Source organism: Bombus vosnesenskii, unplaced genomic scaffold, assembly GCF_011952255.1.
Source record: "Bombus vosnesenskii isolate JDL3184/JDL3185 unplaced genomic scaffold, Bvos_JDL3184-5_v1.1 scf7180000014579, whole genome shotgun sequence".
In the NCBI taxonomy this organism is placed as follows: domain Eukaryota; kingdom Metazoa; phylum Arthropoda; class Insecta; order Hymenoptera; family Apidae; genus Bombus; species Bombus vosnesenskii.
The window spans coordinates 886,837-904,263 of record NW_022883531.1 but is presented as its reverse complement, the minus strand read 5'-3'; the positions used below and the strand labels follow the sequence as shown (position 1 = coordinate 904,263).

Below are 17,427 nucleotides of genomic sequence, written 5' to 3'. Positions count from 1 at the left end.
CCCATAAGGGAAAGGTGGAAAAGGGTATAACAGCTTGAAGTAATGGTATATATGACGAAGCAACTTCAAATTGTCAGAATCATTCTGATAAACTGATAAAGCCAGATAAAGAATTACACCACAGAGCTGAGAAATTGCCTAAAAAGACAGCACAGGGGAAAGGGAAGTATCGCTCACCGTCATGCATTGTTACACGGTCTTAGTTGTATATATGCAACACTCTTAGTCATATCCATATCTTTTACCATTTTATTGTAAGTGTGGAAAATAATAAATGTGTGGTACCATATAAAATAAATAGGAGCTTCGATTAACGCTGCGCGTCAATTCATTAATGTATTATTTCGAATGCACATGTGACGATGGCACAACAAATCGTGAAATTTAATAATGGCAATACTTGTCCCATTCTTGGTTTGGGTACTTGGCAGGTACGTTACAATTTAAAAAGACAATATTTTTTATAACATAATACTTGCTTAAGTTTTACTAAATATGTTTTTGGATTTGTCAGTATAACTTTAATAATGTTAAATCAAGATTATTTAAAAAATTCGAAATTTGAACCATTTTTTAATTACGTTCATCTGTAGTAATTTATTTCACACTTTTATGTCAAATAGTCCAAGCCGAATGAAGTGATTCAAGCAGTAAAAGATGCCATTGACATCGGCTACAGGCATCTAGATTGTGCCCCCGTTTATGGAAACGAACCAGAGGTCGGTACAGCAGTTGCCGCAAAAATTAAAGAAGGCGTTATTAAACGGGAAGATATTTTTATCACGAGTAAATTGTGGAACACGAACCATCAACCTGATCTAGTCGAACCTGCATTAAAGAAAACTTTGAATAATCTTGGGCTTGAATATCTCGATCTTTACCTGATGCATACACCAATGGGGTTCAAGCGTAAGTTTTAATCTTTGCTTTTGCTTAATTAATAAATAAAATATATTTCTTTTTACAGCTGGTGATGATCCATTCCCTAAAGATGCTGATGGTAAATCTATAAATGATGATACCGATTATGTCGATACTTGGCATGCAATGGAGAATCTTGTAAAGAAAGGTCTTGTAAAGAACATTGGAGTAAGCAACTTCAATTATCAACAAATGGAACGAATACTTTCTAACTGTACAATAAAACCAGTGACAAATCAGATTGAATGCCATCCATATTTAATTGAGAAGAAAGTGTGTGACTTTTGCAATTCTAAAGGAGTCCTTATTACTGCTTACTGTCCTTTTGCTAAGCCAGGTCTTAGTGTTGATGAGCCTGTACTGTTAGAAGACTCAACAATTACAGCGCTAGCTACCAAATGCAAAAAAACTCCTGCTCAAGTAGTACTGCGATATCAAGTATGTATTTTAATGACAAAATTCTCTTTAATCACATTCATAAGTCAAATTAAAAAAGAAGAAATTTATTAAATAGATACAGCGTGGACACATAGTGATTCCTAAATCAGTAACAAAATCGAGAATACAAGAAAACTTTAATATCTTTGATTTTGAATTAAGTTCAGAGGATATGGATACAATAAATAGTATGAATTGTAATAAAAGAGTTGGCTTAAGACCTGAAAAGTATGTATTAAAAAATTGCTTAATATAAAAAATAATGTTTGAAACTTCCTCATTTCATAATTATTTGTTTGACTTAGTTTCAGATTTAGTCACCACAAATACTTCCCCTACAACACAGAATTTTAATATTATTCTATAAACCAACACTAATAAACAGAATTTTAATATTATATTATAAACCATGAATAATGAAATATATTTCTTTTTAAATTATTAAGCTTTTTTTCATGAAATCCCTTTAGTCTAACTTTACGTCATAACAAATGGAACACTAAATAACTCTTACGGTTAGGTGCACTGGCACAATGATTCATCACTGTCTTCACAACCGCATGAGCAACATTCGCAAAATTCATCCTCACTGTCCTCTTCAGCCAACTGTTTTGAATCAATTGGTTGATACTCCCCGGAAGGACCTAGCGGATCATCGCTACAGTTACATGCTGCGTTGGATAACCCACGGGCACATTTGCCCCTGCAATTACACCTGCAGCTTCCAACTAGACGTGGACAGGGCGTCGATGGACAAATTTCACAAGGATCTCTAATATCGCAGGGATTTCTGAGATCACAAGGTAGTACGTATGGTTTGCACCCTGTTCGAATACCTGTATTTTATTTTCATATTAGTTTCTGTCCTTCTCATTAAAGAACTTACTACATTGTACATACACATACCATGATCTGCCATTGTATAACGTGGTAGCTCGTAGAAAGGTTTCCTTGAAGATGTAGCATAACTTCTGATAGGTTTGTTACAAGGGATTTTGCAAGGAGGAATATGTTTTCCTACACAAGTTTTTTTCAAAACATATTCAAGATCCTGAGGAGTAAAACAAGGGCGATGACACTGCGCTGACTTTGAGTTGGGCTTTGACAATTTGATTTGCTCATCATCGCTTGTTTTCTCACCGTTCGATTTTTTTTGGGTAGTGGGCGACTGAATTCTGGGTTTAACTGTAGCAGTAGTTAATTTTTCAGTTAGTACCTATAAAATATCAAAAAATGAATGATAGTGAAGAATTTGTTATAACGATGAAATAAATTTTTGTACATTATTCGCAACAAACGATGTGCGAGTATCTGCACTTCTCATTTGAGATGCAACTTCCGATTTTTCGTTATTTGACCACCAATTCGATATCCAGGAAGACATTTTCCCGATCTCTCCCTTAGGCTGTTCAGGCTCAGTTTCTTGATCCAATTTTTCAATATTCTGCTTCGATGTAGAAATTATTGCGTCACTTTGTGGCTGTAAGAATATGGAAATAAAAAATATATCAATTCATCACATTATTCTACTTTAAATATATAATTTTCACTAACGATGACAGCTTTCCCTTCCTGTTTTTTCTTTGATTCATTTTGTTTATGCAATAAACATTTTTTTGGCACGTAACACATTCCTTTCCCGCTACCATTTAAATCTGGAATGCAGCTAACGACTTTCTTTCGAGTGCAAACATTTTGATACTCCTTAGACGTTAATAATCGATCCATATGTTCCTTGAAAAGCGTCTCCTTCTTTTCCAATTGTTTAATACAATTCTTCAGATTTAATTCTTCCTCAGCCAGTTGACGAATCTTCGTTAAGCAAAGTAAATCCTCGGAATGTATCGAGTGAAGACTCGGACTAGTGTGACACCGTACTTCTTTCTCCAAATCTTTCAACTTGTTGTTCATCTCCTTATTTATAAGCTCCAAAGATTCTAATTCCATTTCTGTCTCTTCCAATTTAACATCCGCTTGAATGATCTTCTCCTGGGATTAAATTGACTTTTATTATTATACGTTTAAAATAAGAAGATATAATGCAAAAGAGCAGGTACATTTAGGAAACGACAAATTTTTTAGCGATAATTCAAGCACGCTGGTAAGATTTACCCGAATTAAACGCTGAATTTCAATCGTTCCGTACATGCAACTCCTCGGTCTCATTGTTCAGATCCTTCACAGTATTCTTCAGACTTTCGAGAAGTTTTTCAGTTTGGTCCGGATAAGGAGCGAACATCTTCATAATCTTGCGAATTTTACAGTACGGCGCGTCGTCGCAATTTTTCGACATCCACATATTGTACGCTATTAACGCAGGAATCGATCGTTCCATCGTCGTAATCTTTTCTTTTAAATATTTCTGTCTACCGAGAAGATCGCAACGTCGCTCCTTTATCTTCATTGTGATATCTTCTAAATAGGGTGAGGAATGTTCGCTCGCCTTCGTGTCTGATTTCGGACCTAGAAATAAAAAAAAAGAAAGTCGAACGACGCTTTATCAAACGTATATTTTGTCTGCATAATTTATGAAGTAATTATTTTAAGTATCACCTACATTTACATCGGGACGTCATGATTCTTAAGGCGTAGTTTCTGTCCAAAATAAAATTTTTCATTCAAGGCCAAAATTGAATGACAATATGTACATTAGATCCGTAGTCACAAGTAAAATATTATCATTTTTTATGCAAAACTTTTTAAACGTTTCTGACGTTATTTGTATGCTACGTAGCGTTTAAACTAATAAATTACAACGACGTATCTTTGATGATATTATCTTTGAAATTTTGATATTACATGTGAACATTAATTTGTTATATATTTGTTATTGACAGTTTCAAGTTGAATAACATATTTCCGTATTAATTACCATTCTCGCCGATAACACATAGATTGAAATTAGCAATGATAGTATTTTTTAAAAAAACTATCGAACAAGGACGTATGTTTTCTCTGATATCTTCAATCATTTTTGACAATCTTACGCGCAACGAAAATCAACATGCATTAACGTAACGTCCCTGCGTATTGTACAAAATGTATTAGATCTGTTTAATTTACTTATTGGGGAAAAGATATAAAATATATTGCGCTGTTTGAAATCTGGAGCAAATCGAAGTGGATAGCAATGTTGCTTCTCGACTTAATCAAGAGTTAATAAAATTAAGAAATTAAACTAAATTTAATTTATGGTAAATTTGATAGTTAGCTTGCAAATGAATTTTTATTTAATAGAAGAACGGAGGATTTGACTAGTCGTGACACGGATGACGATAAATATTCTTTGTTGACTGGAACCAGCACATCTCTTCAGGATAGCACCGGAAGTACAATTACAGGCTCTATTAGAGCCAACTACGAACGCAATTTCGAAGATCGTATCTTGTATGGACAAAGTGGTGCTCGCAGATTTAGTTATAAAAAAAGAAAGACTTGCAGCGGAAATGGAATATTTAGTGCTCCTCCCGGCGTCAGTCCCCATCATGTTAAATCATCTATTATCCGTCGCAACACAAGTAGAGCTTCTGAACTCCATGCATATTCTACCACACATATCTATTATTTTCTAAATCCACTAGTACACAAAGTTATATAAAACTAAATACACGAATTATATAATTGTATAAATTATATAAAAATTCAAACTTTTTCTTCTTTTTGTGATAGATGGATCTCGATTAATTTTTGTGTGGCCACAAAAACCGCCAAGAAGTAGATTGTTAAGAATATTAGCTCCTCTTATGCATGGAATCCTCATTGGATTTCTGTTCATGGATGCCGTTCATCTTTGGCCAGGAGAATTTTTACCTACGTCGTTGCCTTCCATGATACCCGTCCCTTTACCACCCGTGAAATGTAATGTAATTGAACCACGATGGTTCGACAATAGTTAAATATCATGATCTTTCCTTTGATACTAAAGTCGCGTAGGTTAAATTCGCTTTCGACGGAAACATTTAAAAATTTATGAGAAATTTGAATAAATGTAGAAAAAACATATTAAAACACAAAATGAAAAATAGTCTTATTTTAATATACATATATAACACTAGAAGTTTCTCAATTTGTTTCCTAAAAGATTAGCCTGTAGGTAAGTATGTCTGTATATGTGTATGTATGTATATGTTTATCGAAACACGATACTGTGTGGAATCAGTGAAGGTGAAGAGTACTTTCATCTGCAAATATGTCAAATAAACATTTATTTCAAAAATTTGGATTTTTGCGTGCACCTTTTGGCATTGGTGTCGGACGTTATGTGTGTCAGTTACAAAGAATAACTATAAAATTTTGTAAAAGTCACGGTGGTAGTCGTGGAATGAGGTAAGAGAATTCCTTCTCCAACTTCTTCGTTAAAATTAAATTTTTATATTACATATGTATCGAGGCAATGGCAGGCGAAAATTCTGAATTTGTCTCTTTTGAGTCATAATTGTTGCATTAATACACATTGTTTATATCTTTTTTTTTGGAACATAACCTGCAATATCCCATGCCGGTTGTATGTACATAGATATGTACCTACATAAAAATATTTATTACATTTTTATCATATGCAGAAGTTTTTTGGAACATGATTTAATTGATTATGCAAAACACAATCCTGGAGTCGTAGTATATGTTAAACCAAGAAGGCACAGAAATCCAGTTATAAAAGCAGAATATTGTAAGTTTATTTATTACTTATTGTATTAAGAAAAACTTTAAATGGTAAAAGATAATATTAAAATATTTATGTAAATTATAGTGAATGGAGAAACACATTGGATATGTGTTGCTGATTATAGTAGGCAGGATATTATACAATGGATGGAATTATTGAAGACTCAATATCATAATGGCCCAGATTACAGATTACTTAAATTATGGCATACAGATTTTCCTTCTATTCAAGGACCTTGGACACCATTCACTTTTAAAGATCCATCTTTGAATCAAGTCAAATTTCCAGATGTAAATATGAAAGCTTCTCCCACTTATATGTTTTGTTATTATACATATATGTATATTTTATTCATTTTTAGAAAAAGATTGGTGAAGCTATTAAATTGAAACCAACAGCAACAGAAAAATTAATTAAATTATTTGAAGAACAGCAAGAAGCTGAAAAGCTTAGCGAAGAAATTCCAGTTCAAAAAAGTGTTAATTAAATGATAGTTTCAGCCATTTTTAGTCATTACAAATTTTTAATCAAATATACTGGACATTAAATCAATATTGCCATAACTTTTTAAAATGACATTTGGTTTGTTCATATTTATGTGATAGTACAAGAAATCTAATAAACATATTTGTTTAATATCTAAATAGAAACCTTTATGTACATATGTCAAATGATCATGCAAATCATTTAATCGTTGTAAGATTATGGCTATTGTAAAATAAATATATATAGCTTACAAATATACTTGTGTTATTTACTGGTATATATAAACTTTGCATGCATATGGTATCATATTTTGCATGAAACTAACGTACTTATTTAAATTATCAAATATACATTCTCTATATATAATTCAGATTGCACGATGACATAACAATTTCATTTGTGCTTTATATTCGTTTGATGGAAGTATATTATTGACTAGCATATATATACATATACATATATATACACAATACTTTTGATATGTGATAGGAGGAGAGTTATAATAAAGCATTCATACTGTTGTTGACTATGTTTATGTTACTGTCAAAATTACAGTGACAGCCACATATTCCTTTTGTTGTTTTGTTTATGTATATCCCTTTATATATTCATTACTACATAAAAATATATCTTAACATTTTTTGTATAAAAATTGAATAGTGATATTATACATAGCGCCATAACTTGTTGAGTAGATGAATCTATAAACTCATATCCAATTTAAGTGACCCCTTTACCTTGCACGTGTGACCAATAGTTTTACATTCTAAATAAGTTATGTTATTATTGTTACAATATTTAATTTCTACAACAACCTAAGAATGTAGTTCGTTTTTTAGAGCAATTAATTGCGTTCTTATTAACACGTGCAAACTTTGTATATCAAACATAAAAATATATTCTATACATTCTATGAGACATACAATTATCAATTATTTTAATTAATCTTTACTATTTGAATTAAAAAATATTAAATACAAGACATTAAATTATTATTGTATTAAACATATACAAAATATTAAAATGTTATTAGAATATAACTTCTAATTTAATTAAAATCCAAACGTCAATTAGAATATGAATAAAATATTCTCAATATTTTGAGAACAGTAGATAAAGATTATAACTTTTCTTCATAAAAATACAATAAGCATGTATTTTTTTTTAATTGTATAGTAATTTACGAACGTTTTTTCAAAATTTTGATGATATTATTTACAAAAATAGGAAATATTTCAATTATGCTCAATTATGCTATGTAATGAATGTCATTTCAAATAATTTTCAGGGGATGGGTACAGTAGCATAACCCTGATATATGCTAATTTCTTTCTATGAGAAATATGAATAAATACTTTATTTTTTACACTACAATAAAGAGTAATATTTTTCCCTATCATTTTTACAAAAAAAAAAAAAAGAAAGAAAAGAATTTGTAACTTCTCCTGTATAATATCAGATGGGCTTAGATATCCATAACCATGTATCAAATTAATGAGATAATGAGGTGAAGTACATTTCTAAAAATGTAACAATATAAATAGGATGAGTTTGATGCTACATTCAATCATACGCACAAAAAGTCACACACCATCGGCCATTCCATATTAAACACTTCATTATGTATAAATAATAAATTTGTAATGCCTCGTTATATAATATTGGTATTAAAAATTGACAAATGTGGTACCTGCGATATTTCATATTTAAATTCAATCATAATATTAAGATAAATTGTTTATACTAATCGTCTTGTAATGAATTTAAATGTTACTATAGAAATTTATCAATTTTTCATTGCATAAAAGTAATCTAACATAACGCAATGTATCACATTTGTAAAATTAAACAAATTAAATCATGCATACGCTCTATCATCCCCTTTTAGCACAGATAAATGTCCACGAAGAAGATAAAACAGCACATCAGGTAAAATATTCTCGTTTAAGCAAAATATCACACATTATATCGATCGTGAAAGAGGGACTAGAGACGATTCATATTCGACTTTATTCGTCTTTAAGTCGTTTACTAAGTTCTTCTTGTTGCTTCTCTCGCAATTCCTTTTTTGGCTTTATTCGTTTAAGCTGACCATCCCTAAAAATGTAATTAAAAAAACTTAATTGTTTCTCTTTATATATAATGATGAATAATATCTTTTTTTATCTAAAAAATTTTACCATTGTAAATCGACCAAGCCACCCTGTCTTGCTATCACAGACTTTACTCTATTCGCAAAATCAATGGCGCTCTCTCCCTCGTTTCTATACATCGGAGGAAGATACCAAACATCACATACTATGGCCCAACTTGACATAGTCATATATAAGTATTGTATCATTGAATATCGACTACTATTCCAAAATGCATCCCCAAATCTTGGATCATACTATAAGAAAAAGAATAAAATTGGTTACCTAAGGTAATCAATACCATTTTACATGAATACGTACACAATTACCTTTATTGCAACAGGATAAATTACTCCACCAACTTCAAAGCTTCCTTTCTTAAATTGCATAACTGATGTATTATTTATACAAGTGCCTTCAGGAAAGATAAGTATCGGTGGATTTGTAGGATCAGACACGTGTTTTTTTAATCTATAAAGTATGTAAGAACATTTTAATGTTATAAAGAAGCTATGCTAACAGCACAGCGATTAACATTTACCGTCTTGTAACTGCTTCTCTATCTTTAACTTCACACCGTTCAAACCAAATATGTGGTGAAGCACGTGCTAAAGCTCTTTGTAGAATACCTAAAAATCCACCATGTCTCTGACCTATCTAAAATATAAAATTTGAATAATATAAATCATCTATCACATAATATTAAAGTAATACATTTTTATGCAATGCAAACAAAAATAACATCACAATAATAATAATAACTAGAAAAAAATAAATATATAGCAAATTTCAAGCAACATTCATTTAAAGCAAATTTCACCTAAAATAATATTTTCTATGGAATAATATTAATCGCGTTGCACATGATACTAAAATAAAGCAAATTTTAAGCAAAATTCGTTTAAAGCAAACTTTATTTAGAATAATATTTCCTATTGAATATTTTAAATCGCTTTTTGCATAATATTAGAGTAATATATTTTCATGCACACATCCCAGAACTGCAATATCACAATAACAGAATAAGATCAATATAAAGCAAATTTCAAAAAAACCCAAAAAAGCTGACAAAGGATGAATTATCATATCGATAAATATATAATGCTGGAACTATTAGCTTACTAGACGAAGAACGACAAAAACGTACCAAGGAATAGCAATTATCGCACATGAGTATCAGAACATCTATAGGTGAAGTATGATTTGCCACACAAATACCCCTAACAGGACGATTCTCCGGATTATGATACGTAATTACTGATGATAGAGCACTCGACAACACACCGAAGCACATTATGGAGACTTTGTAATTCAGCCATCGCTTGAAACTACCCTCTGGAACATAGCCGACTACCGCTGTACATGCAGTCAGCCACATCACCTGTAAATCACAAGCTTTATATCTAAGAAAGGATCTTTCTTTTAGTATCAATGCTGACTAGCTTTACTTGCAAAGCAAAGTTACGGGATACCGTTTTACCTGTAACATTTAACAATGTACTTTAATTCTGTCAGTGGGCAGTTATAAATCATATTAATGTAGGGGATTAATACATCAGAATTTCCGAATTTATTTTAACGATATTGTCATATTATGCAGAGATTAGTTAGTTACAAACAACAAGACATCATCACAAATTCCCAACAGCAAATTTTGAAAACAAAAAATTGATATCTTCGTAATGCCTCATTACCAAGGAGAATGTTGTCTGTGTGGATAAGATAGGCACATCGATTGCGGAAGTGTGATTTGCCACACACATTCCTCCTGGTTTTGGTTTGTTCTCTGGATTATGAATTGTAATTGTCGCTGATAAAGATTGTGACATTATCCTGAATGCTATGAGACTAGCCTTGTTGTATGTCCATTTCTTAATAAAACCATTTGGTAGGAAGCCAATAAGAAATGTTGCAATTACAATGTACAGTACCTAGGAACCTTTGATATTAGTCGAGTTGCAAATACTAAATTTATATTTGGTATTGAAACAGACAATTTCAAAACAGATTCGTGACAAACATATAACAGAATCTTAAAATAAAAATAAATGTGGAAATAAGAAATTAATCGAGTGTATATGCATCCTACCAATTTGTTTCAACTTTTTTAAATACTATTAATTTATTATTAAAAGAGAATCAATGAACTTACCCCTATAAAACAAATGAATATCCTCAAGGGAAGAAGGAAACAATATCGCATAACAAATCCACATATCCATATCACTGTTAACTTCCAGGAGATGAACTCGTAATGTCTATTTGTTCTAGTTAACAAATTCCAATTCTGGAAAAAATATATCATTATACTATATAACAATTCATATATATCTATAGGTCTAGAGAAATAGAAATTACCTTCAATTCTTCTGCTTCAAAACGAGATGTCACCTCATCTTCTATAATAGCTTCTACACCAGCTTTAATGTAATCCAAACAGATTGCAGGTTTGAACTCCCTTTTCAGGGTTTCAAATGAATCTCTACGTATGAGTGTCTGCAACAAAAATATATTCTCAATCCATTGTACAATTAATCATAGATATGTATATATATTTTCTTGATATATATTAAACACATAGAATTAAAATTACCTCGCTTTTGCTCGCACTTGTTGCAGGTGTCTGTGAATTCTCCGTTTTCGTTTCCTCCAAATGATTTTTATGATTCTGCATTTCTGGCTCGGGTACCAAAATCAAATCCGTCGATCTGGCTATAACGGTGCTGCTCACTCCATTCTGCATACTCTCCGTTTTCCAATTTTGCACATTCTGCTTTTCGACGTGCCTCGATTCGTACTCCTCATCTGTGTCTTCGTCATTTTGCTTCCAAGTACCATTCTTCTTTTTCACGTTTTCTATGTTTTGTCTGCCATACTGAAGTATAAAAACAATACATACGCTATAATTATTTAAGTTTAAACATCCCTAAGGAATGCGTTTCTTATTATGAAGCACTTTGTTGTAAAGTGGTCTTTATACAACACAAGAAAGACAATCGGATTAGTCAATCTGATTATAATTTGCAAGAAACAAGTACTTAAAACGCTAAGTACTATAGGCTAAAATACGGATATTTTTAATAACAATAATTTTACTCCGGTCTTGATCCTTTAATAGTTATCGGTGATAAGAATAAAGATAAACAATGCTTCTTTTCTTTATTTATGAAATTTATGTAAAGTTGAATACTTTGTTATGCTTGTTCCTTTTTTAAAATTGTTTTACAATTGGAAAAGATTGTTACAATAAGTTATAAAATATAAAAAAATGTTCGTAGTTTGGAATTAAATATTTTTTTCTAACAGAAATTTTCGGACAGAATTTTTTCTAAAAAATTCATATTATAGCGTGGAGACGTAATTAAAATATTTAGTGCTCAATCTATATACAAAGTGTTTGAAATATACTATATGATTATACTACTATGCTATATAATATAGCTATATAATATAACATATATAATATATGTATCATGTAAAAAAATTATGTAAACAGGCAGGCTAATGTCCTTCTAGTTGATAAAACCGAATAATTTCATCAATTTTTTGAAGATTAAACTTACCAAGTTTATCAATCAAATTTATAATAAATCATAAACATTAAGTTCAATGAAACTAATTCAATACAGCTACTGATCATTCACAAGTTCGAACGAAAACGACAGGTTTCATCAAATATGTAACATAATTATTAATTACACGCTTCGTATATCTTTGTCGGCATAGACGCAAATAAACAAGTGTTGTAAGAAATTTATTCAAATATCAACGAGAAGAGAATTTATTTGATATTTGCATAAAAAGGGAACTTTTAAGATACGACGAAAGCATTTATCGTTTGTTTCAAGTCATCCGAATTATTTATTAGATAACATTACTAATTACTTCCACACGAGTAATAGTTTTTTTATATAAAAAAAAAGCACTGTCGTCTGACGATATCTGTACACTTTGTACTTAACTAATCCATCTTTCTTCTTTTGGTAAAAGATAGGCATATATCGTAAATGGAAAGTTCATCAAGGACAAGATACATTTTCCATTGAGCTAAACTTGTAGTATCTCTGATAAAGGTACCTCTCTACCAATATTATCGCGTTAATCATATCTGAAAACGAAATTTTGGTGCTATATCTGTAGTAAAATGTAGAGTTTCGAAAGAAATGGATATCTCGATAAATCGTATTTGCTTCTTGCACTAACACGTGCTTTCTTGAAATTCATGTGGTTAATTGCAGGATTACGATATTCGATAACGTTGATGAGAAAAGAATCGATAAGGAATATGTTTCAACAAAAGACAAATTTCTTGAACTTTGTACCTGATGTCGATGATTTTAAACAGTATAGAAAAGAGATTTTTATGCGTATTTTACACAGCATTCCGCATAATAATGTAATGTACTTATCAAGTTATTTGATTATTCGTGAAGATAAAATACTCTTTTATCATAACACACATACAAAATGTTTGAACAATCGCTTTTTAATACGTTCTCTTGGTCTTTTTATACGATAATTTTATTATAATTACGCTGGAATATGCGTCGCATATAGGCTCGAGATCGTAGATGTTTCATCTTGTTCGTGTAAAGTTTTTTTCAAATTGATTATAATTCAATTCTTATTGAACGTAGTTTTTCCATAACCGCAAACTACTCAATAAAATATACCTACGATATAAAACTTTTATGTACGTATATATGCACATATGTACTGTATGTGTTATATAAAACATTCTAAATTTTCATCAGCACAGTAAAGAAACATGACTGATCATATTGGAAAACTGAAACAAATCTAAAAATGTATGTAGAAATTATAAGTTATTTATTGCAAACACATATTTAGTAAAACATTTATATTATCTTAAGCGTATATTAAGTGTTAAAGATAATTCCATATTTTATGATTTCTATATACCTTTCTAAATTTGTATCAAGCTTTTCCAATATGGCTATGACAGTCAAATCTCATTACTATGCTAATAAGATTTTGAACTGTTGCTCGTACCATACATAACATATTCATGACAGATATCTACGAGTATTCAAATATTTTCATATGCCGTCTTCTTTTCATGCGTCTTTAAGCTTTAGACGAAATTCTTCCGATAAAATGATGGAGCGTCATTCTTCAATCTTTGCACCATATTCAAGGAACTACAAACATATCATTGTCGCAATTCACGATCTTTGTCTTGTAATCATGTTAAAAATATGCGATCAAAGAAACGTTGACGAGTTTGTACGCATCTTGCACAACCTTTCAATTAGGACGTCGCGTCTTCAGTCTATCGCCTGTAATTACATAATCATCGTTATCATTATATTGGGATCTATTCCATTAATTAATTCGCGATCAAGATTGAGAAGATCGTGAATAATGAAAATTAATATGCATACACATCACACCTATATATAAAGAAATAAGGTGAAACGTCATCGTTCTCATTAATGCATTAATAATGCATATTCCAGCATATATAATCACAGTAAGATTATTGTAAAAGAAACTAAAAGAACATCTTGGAAAGCATTCATCGCACATTTTATAAATAGTATACGTATTGCGATAAATTTTTATCTTTGCGAGTATTCAAATAGTGTAGGGAATGCATAAGATTATCCATTGAGATGTTTCGTAAAATGCCTCTATATTTTATTATTTATAGCTTGATCTGACGATTATATAACACATAAAGAATGTTTGTTTTTCGTTTGCTAATGATATGTACTTCATTTAATACAACAGTTTAACCACTTTTATTAGCAAACTTGTTATCAAATACTTTTGTATGGGATATTGCTTAATATTCACTTTTAAAAATATTTTGGTAACGTCATTCGAGCCATGTCAAAAAATCTAGACGATGTGACCGACAATTGAATAGTATTTCATGTTATTCATTCGGTGTGTTCGTTATGCGAAACTGTAGAGCCACCGATTTGTCTGTTCTCCAAACAAAGGAGATCCACGTATTATCGTGACATGCGTACGGTGAACGGCCTCCGATAGGCTAGGATGATTAGTTTTCTAAAGAAGGAAAATTTCAATGAAGAATAATTACACATGTTTATGCAAAAATCTTTGCCTTACTAACGAAATAAACTATATAATATAAATAAATAACATAATAAAATATAAAAATGCATTTCTATATAACACTGTATGGAAATATTTTCTAAAAAATATGATTTTCCTTATAAAATCATAAATCATTAAGATTTTTGCACAATACATCGTTTCTAATTAAATAAGATATTGACATACAGAATATAGATAATCTACGTTATCAATCGGCATATCCATATGATCTTCACTTCGATTGATTATTTTATTCCTAACACATGTTAGTACGAGTTTCGTGTTATATTGAACATATCTCCTCGAACAGGCTATTAACTGCAAATAGAATAGTTTGATATCTAGCGCGCAGTGGAACAAAATGCTCATTTTTGTGTCAAGATCGTGGAAATTCCTATTCGAATGAGGTAGAGTGATGAGTTTTGTTTCAGATTAAAGCTAAGAGTAAATAAGAGAACGAGAAAATAGAATAAGAGACAAATATAGAGAAAACATCGTTAACAAGTTTTGACCTTGAAAACTTACGTTCAAGTTGACATTTTATAAAAACAATTGGAATTTATCCATTACTATCTATGTATGATTGAATATTTCCCTGAACTTGTTATGCATTATTCCCTGTAGATTTTAACACTGTATTCAAATCCGGTCACAGAACTTGTCTAAACTAGACCTTCAGGACACTGAGAAAAATGCGATTAAAGTGAGAAAATATAATTATGGTTTTGCTAGTTTACATTTTTTGATAGCACACAAATTTCAATTTCACACATTGTATTTGTTCAAATAAAGTACGTAGAAATAATAAATACTCGAATACGTTGAATTATACGTTGAATCGTATTCAACACGATTAATATTCAAATGGCATCGAAGAAAAATTGAGAAAATCGACTTTTTTAACTTCGAAGCTACCAGAATAACGATCACGTATTTCTGACTAGCGAGACAAATATTTGAACGTACGTCGCAAAATTCCTCCTTTCAAAAATCTAATATGCACAAGTATACTAAAAAGCAAACTTGGAAATGCTGGATTTTATTCTTCAGTCGCACAAATCGTTTCAACATTAGGATTTCGCTATTTGACGGTTTTAAATCGATACAAATTCGTTACGTACGATATAACATCGTAAGAGATTCGCCAAAGCACGCTTCGATTAATTTTAATTGAATACCTTAATAATATATATATATTAAATGTAAATATTATAATTATATATAATATATCTAATATGTATATTAAATTATATATAACATAATTAATCAATATAATATATATAATTTATATGAAATATGAATAAAAGAATCATGTTAACATGTAAATTTAAAAGTGATTCAGAAATAAAATATTCTTTGAATTGCACTGATGTTCTACCAGTCGATAATTTGGGAGCTTGACTAATAATTTATACAAACCGAAATAAAAACATATTTTATTTACTAAAGATAAAAATTAGAAATTAAAATACACGATTTGAAAATATATTATATATATGATAAAGAATATTTATGTAGTAACAATATATTTAATTAGAGTTTTGCATATTTTATTAATATATTTTATTTGCGTTTTTTATTGATTATGGAATTAAATTTTAGAAATTTATGATCGATCGAATAAACTTGATACCATAGTTTTTATAATTAAGTATAATTACCTTGCGTAACTTACGTTTACTTTAACTGTCAAAAAAACGTGGTAGCTCGGAATACAATTCTAACTACCAAATTTTATATATCTTATGAAATCGGAGTTTTCATTGTATCGAAAATAAATTAGGGAAAAACTAAAAAATGAAATTAAATATTGAATTGCTGCTACTTGTTGATTGTTAGGTAAACAATGCATGAAACACACTTGGTTTAATAGTAGTCACATATTTCATTGACCATCACTTTGAAACGATACATAAACCTTTAAGTATTTTATCTGTAAATTAGTGCAAATTTTAACAATCAAACTAAATCGGGTATTTATGAATGAATAAAATTCAAAATGTCTACCTCAAAGTTAATTGCAATTTTTCATATTTACAAAACAATTTTGTTACGTTTAATACGTATTTCGTTCTAGAAATTTCATTGTGAATTTGATATCAAAAGATCATGTAATCTTTCGTACCTTTTCTATAAAAAAAAAAAGGAGGAAAAAAAATCATAAAATGTTTATCATGTTTTCAATTTATAGGATCATGATGTGTCTCTAACCGGAGAAGTATTGTAAATTGAATTCACTCATTCGCTTACCTCAAATAGTGTTAGCAGCAATTTTATATATAATCTTCTAACGCCGAGTGACTTTCCGATAGATGCCAAAAAGATTATGGCAAGCAAAAACATAAGAAAAGGTGTTAAAAGTAAAGAAACCGCTAACGACATAACCATCCATAGCGGCGCCATTTTGCTTACTGCCAAGGAATATCCGAGAAGGCGAAACGGTTAAACGATCCCTTCCACAAACAGTTTAAAACCACCGTGCTTGAAACCTATATATACAAATACTATAGAGAGAAACATATTAAAGTGTAACGATCTGCGTTATCGACACTAGTCAAGAAGTTGTCGGCAGATGCGTTTCGATGAAATTGCAGTCACACAGTCACATTTCTTATCGTCCGCAAGAAGGCGAAATGATCGACCAATAGAAGACGAGTGAAAAAAGGTATTTCAACCAATCAAATACGAGATGAATTT

The 17,427-nt window shown here is 30.4% G+C and overlaps 5 protein-coding genes across 9 annotated transcripts; 3 read left to right on the top strand and 2 right to left on the bottom strand.

Moving 5' to 3' along the window:
• Positions 1-234: 234 nt before the first annotated feature.
• On the top strand, positions 235-1,800 carry LOC117240156 (aldo-keto reductase family 1 member B1-like). 2 transcript variants are annotated; one of them, XM_033506056.1, is made up of 6 exons: positions 235-253; positions 362-431; positions 624-909; positions 968-1,359; positions 1,436-1,587; positions 1,665-1,800. In XM_033506056.1, coding segments are annotated over exons 1-6 (951 nt in total). In that variant the 5' UTR covers positions 235-251; the 3' UTR covers positions 1,714-1,800. The 2 variants fall into 2 exon arrangements, with proteins under 2 accessions (XP_033361947.1, XP_033361948.1); XM_033506057.1 differs by lacking the exon at positions 235-253 and having other exon boundaries at positions 274-431.
• LOC117240152 lies at positions 1,409-4,588 on the bottom strand. 2 transcript variants are annotated; one of them, XM_033506048.1, is made up of 6 exons: positions 3,917-4,588; positions 3,506-3,822; positions 2,914-3,348; positions 2,642-2,839; positions 2,266-2,575; positions 1,409-2,195 (listed from the first exon to the last, which is right to left on the bottom strand). In XM_033506048.1, the coding sequence occupies exons 1-6, from the start codon at positions 3,975-3,977 to the stop codon at positions 1,876-1,878; spliced, it is 1,641 nt and encodes a 546-aa protein (XP_033361939.1). In that variant the 5' UTR covers positions 3,978-4,588; the 3' UTR covers positions 1,409-1,875. The 2 variants fall into 2 exon arrangements, with proteins under 2 accessions (XP_033361939.1, XP_033361938.1); XM_033506047.1 differs by lacking the exon at positions 3,917-4,588 and having other exon boundaries at positions 3,472-3,663.
• LOC117240170 lies at positions 4,267-5,547 on the top strand. The gene is made up of 3 exons (XM_033506069.1): positions 4,267-4,272; positions 4,571-4,877; positions 5,029-5,547. The coding sequence occupies exons 1-3, from the start codon at positions 4,267-4,269 to the stop codon at positions 5,253-5,255; spliced, it is 540 nt and encodes a 179-aa protein (XP_033361960.1). The 3' UTR covers positions 5,256-5,547.
• Positions 5,465-6,769, top strand: LOC117240162 (39S ribosomal protein L43, mitochondrial). The gene is made up of 4 exons (XM_033506064.1): positions 5,465-5,685; positions 5,922-6,028; positions 6,110-6,315; positions 6,387-6,769. The coding sequence occupies exons 1-4, from the start codon at positions 5,549-5,551 to the stop codon at positions 6,510-6,512; spliced, it is 576 nt and encodes a 191-aa protein (XP_033361955.1). The 5' UTR covers positions 5,465-5,548; the 3' UTR covers positions 6,513-6,769.
• A 1,067-nt stretch (positions 6,770-7,836) lies between these two features.
• LOC117240151 (glycerol-3-phosphate acyltransferase 3) lies at positions 7,837-17,257 on the bottom strand. 3 transcript variants are annotated; one of them, XM_033506044.1, is made up of 9 exons: positions 16,981-17,257; positions 11,237-11,518; positions 11,002-11,139; positions 10,796-10,930; positions 10,338-10,574; positions 9,185-9,300; positions 8,973-9,114; positions 8,692-8,900; positions 7,837-8,608 (listed from the first exon to the last, which is right to left on the bottom strand). In XM_033506044.1, the coding sequence occupies exons 1-9, from the start codon at positions 17,131-17,133 to the stop codon at positions 8,521-8,523; spliced, it is 1,500 nt and encodes a 499-aa protein (XP_033361935.1). In that variant the 5' UTR covers positions 17,134-17,257; the 3' UTR covers positions 7,837-8,520. The 3 variants fall into 3 exon arrangements, with proteins under 3 accessions (XP_033361935.1, XP_033361936.1, XP_033361937.1); XM_033506045.1 differs by lacking the exon at positions 10,338-10,574 and adding an exon at positions 9,791-10,024 and having other exon boundaries at positions 8,138-8,608; XM_033506046.1 differs by lacking the exon at positions 10,338-10,574 and having other exon boundaries at positions 8,138-8,608.
• Between the last annotated feature and the right edge of the window lie 170 nt (positions 17,258-17,427).

Coding starts and splice junctions, on each gene's coding strand:
- LOC117240151 (XM_033506044.1), bottom strand. CDS start 17,133: ATGGCGCCGCTATGGATGGTTATGTCGTTAGCGGTTTCTTTACTTTTA. Junction 10,575..10,795: donor TATTCATTTGTTTTATAGGG/GTAAGTTCATTG, acceptor AAAGGTTCCTAG/GTACTGTACATTGTAATTGC. Junction 9,115..9,184: donor AGAGAAGCAGTTACAAGACG/GTAAATGTTAAT, acceptor CATACTTTATAG/ATTAAAAAAACACGTGTCTG.
- LOC117240156 (XM_033506056.1), top strand. Junction 910..967: donor TACACCAATGGGGTTCAAGC/GTAAGTTTTAAT, acceptor TTCTTTTTACAG/CTGGTGATGATCCATTCCCT. Junction 1,588..1,664: donor GTTGGCTTAAGACCTGAAAA/GTATGTATTAAA, acceptor TGTTTGACTTAG/TTTCAGATTTAGTCACCACA.
- LOC117240162 (XM_033506064.1), top strand. CDS start 5,549: ATGTCAAATAAACATTTATTTCAAAAATTTGGATTTTTGCGTGCACCT. Junction 5,686..5,921: donor GGTGGTAGTCGTGGAATGAG/GTAAGAGAATTC, acceptor TATCATATGCAG/AAGTTTTTTGGAACATGATT. Junction 6,029..6,109: donor AGTTATAAAAGCAGAATATT/GTAAGTTTATTT, acceptor TGTAAATTATAG/TGAATGGAGAAACACATTGG.
- LOC117240152 (XM_033506048.1), bottom strand. CDS start 3,977: ATGAAAAATTTTATTTTGGACAGAAACTACGCCTTAAGAATCATGACG. Junction 3,349..3,505: donor ATGAGACCGAGGAGTTGCAT/GTACGGAACGAT, acceptor ATTTAATCCCAG/GAGAAGATCATTCAAGCGGA. Junction 2,576..2,641: donor CATCGTTTGTTGCGAATAAT/GTACAAAAATTT, acceptor GATATTTTATAG/GTACTAACTGAAAAATTAAC.
- LOC117240170 (XM_033506069.1), top strand. Junction 4,878..5,028: donor TATTATCCGTCGCAACACAA/GTAGAGCTTCTG, acceptor TTTTTGTGATAG/ATGGATCTCGATTAATTTTT.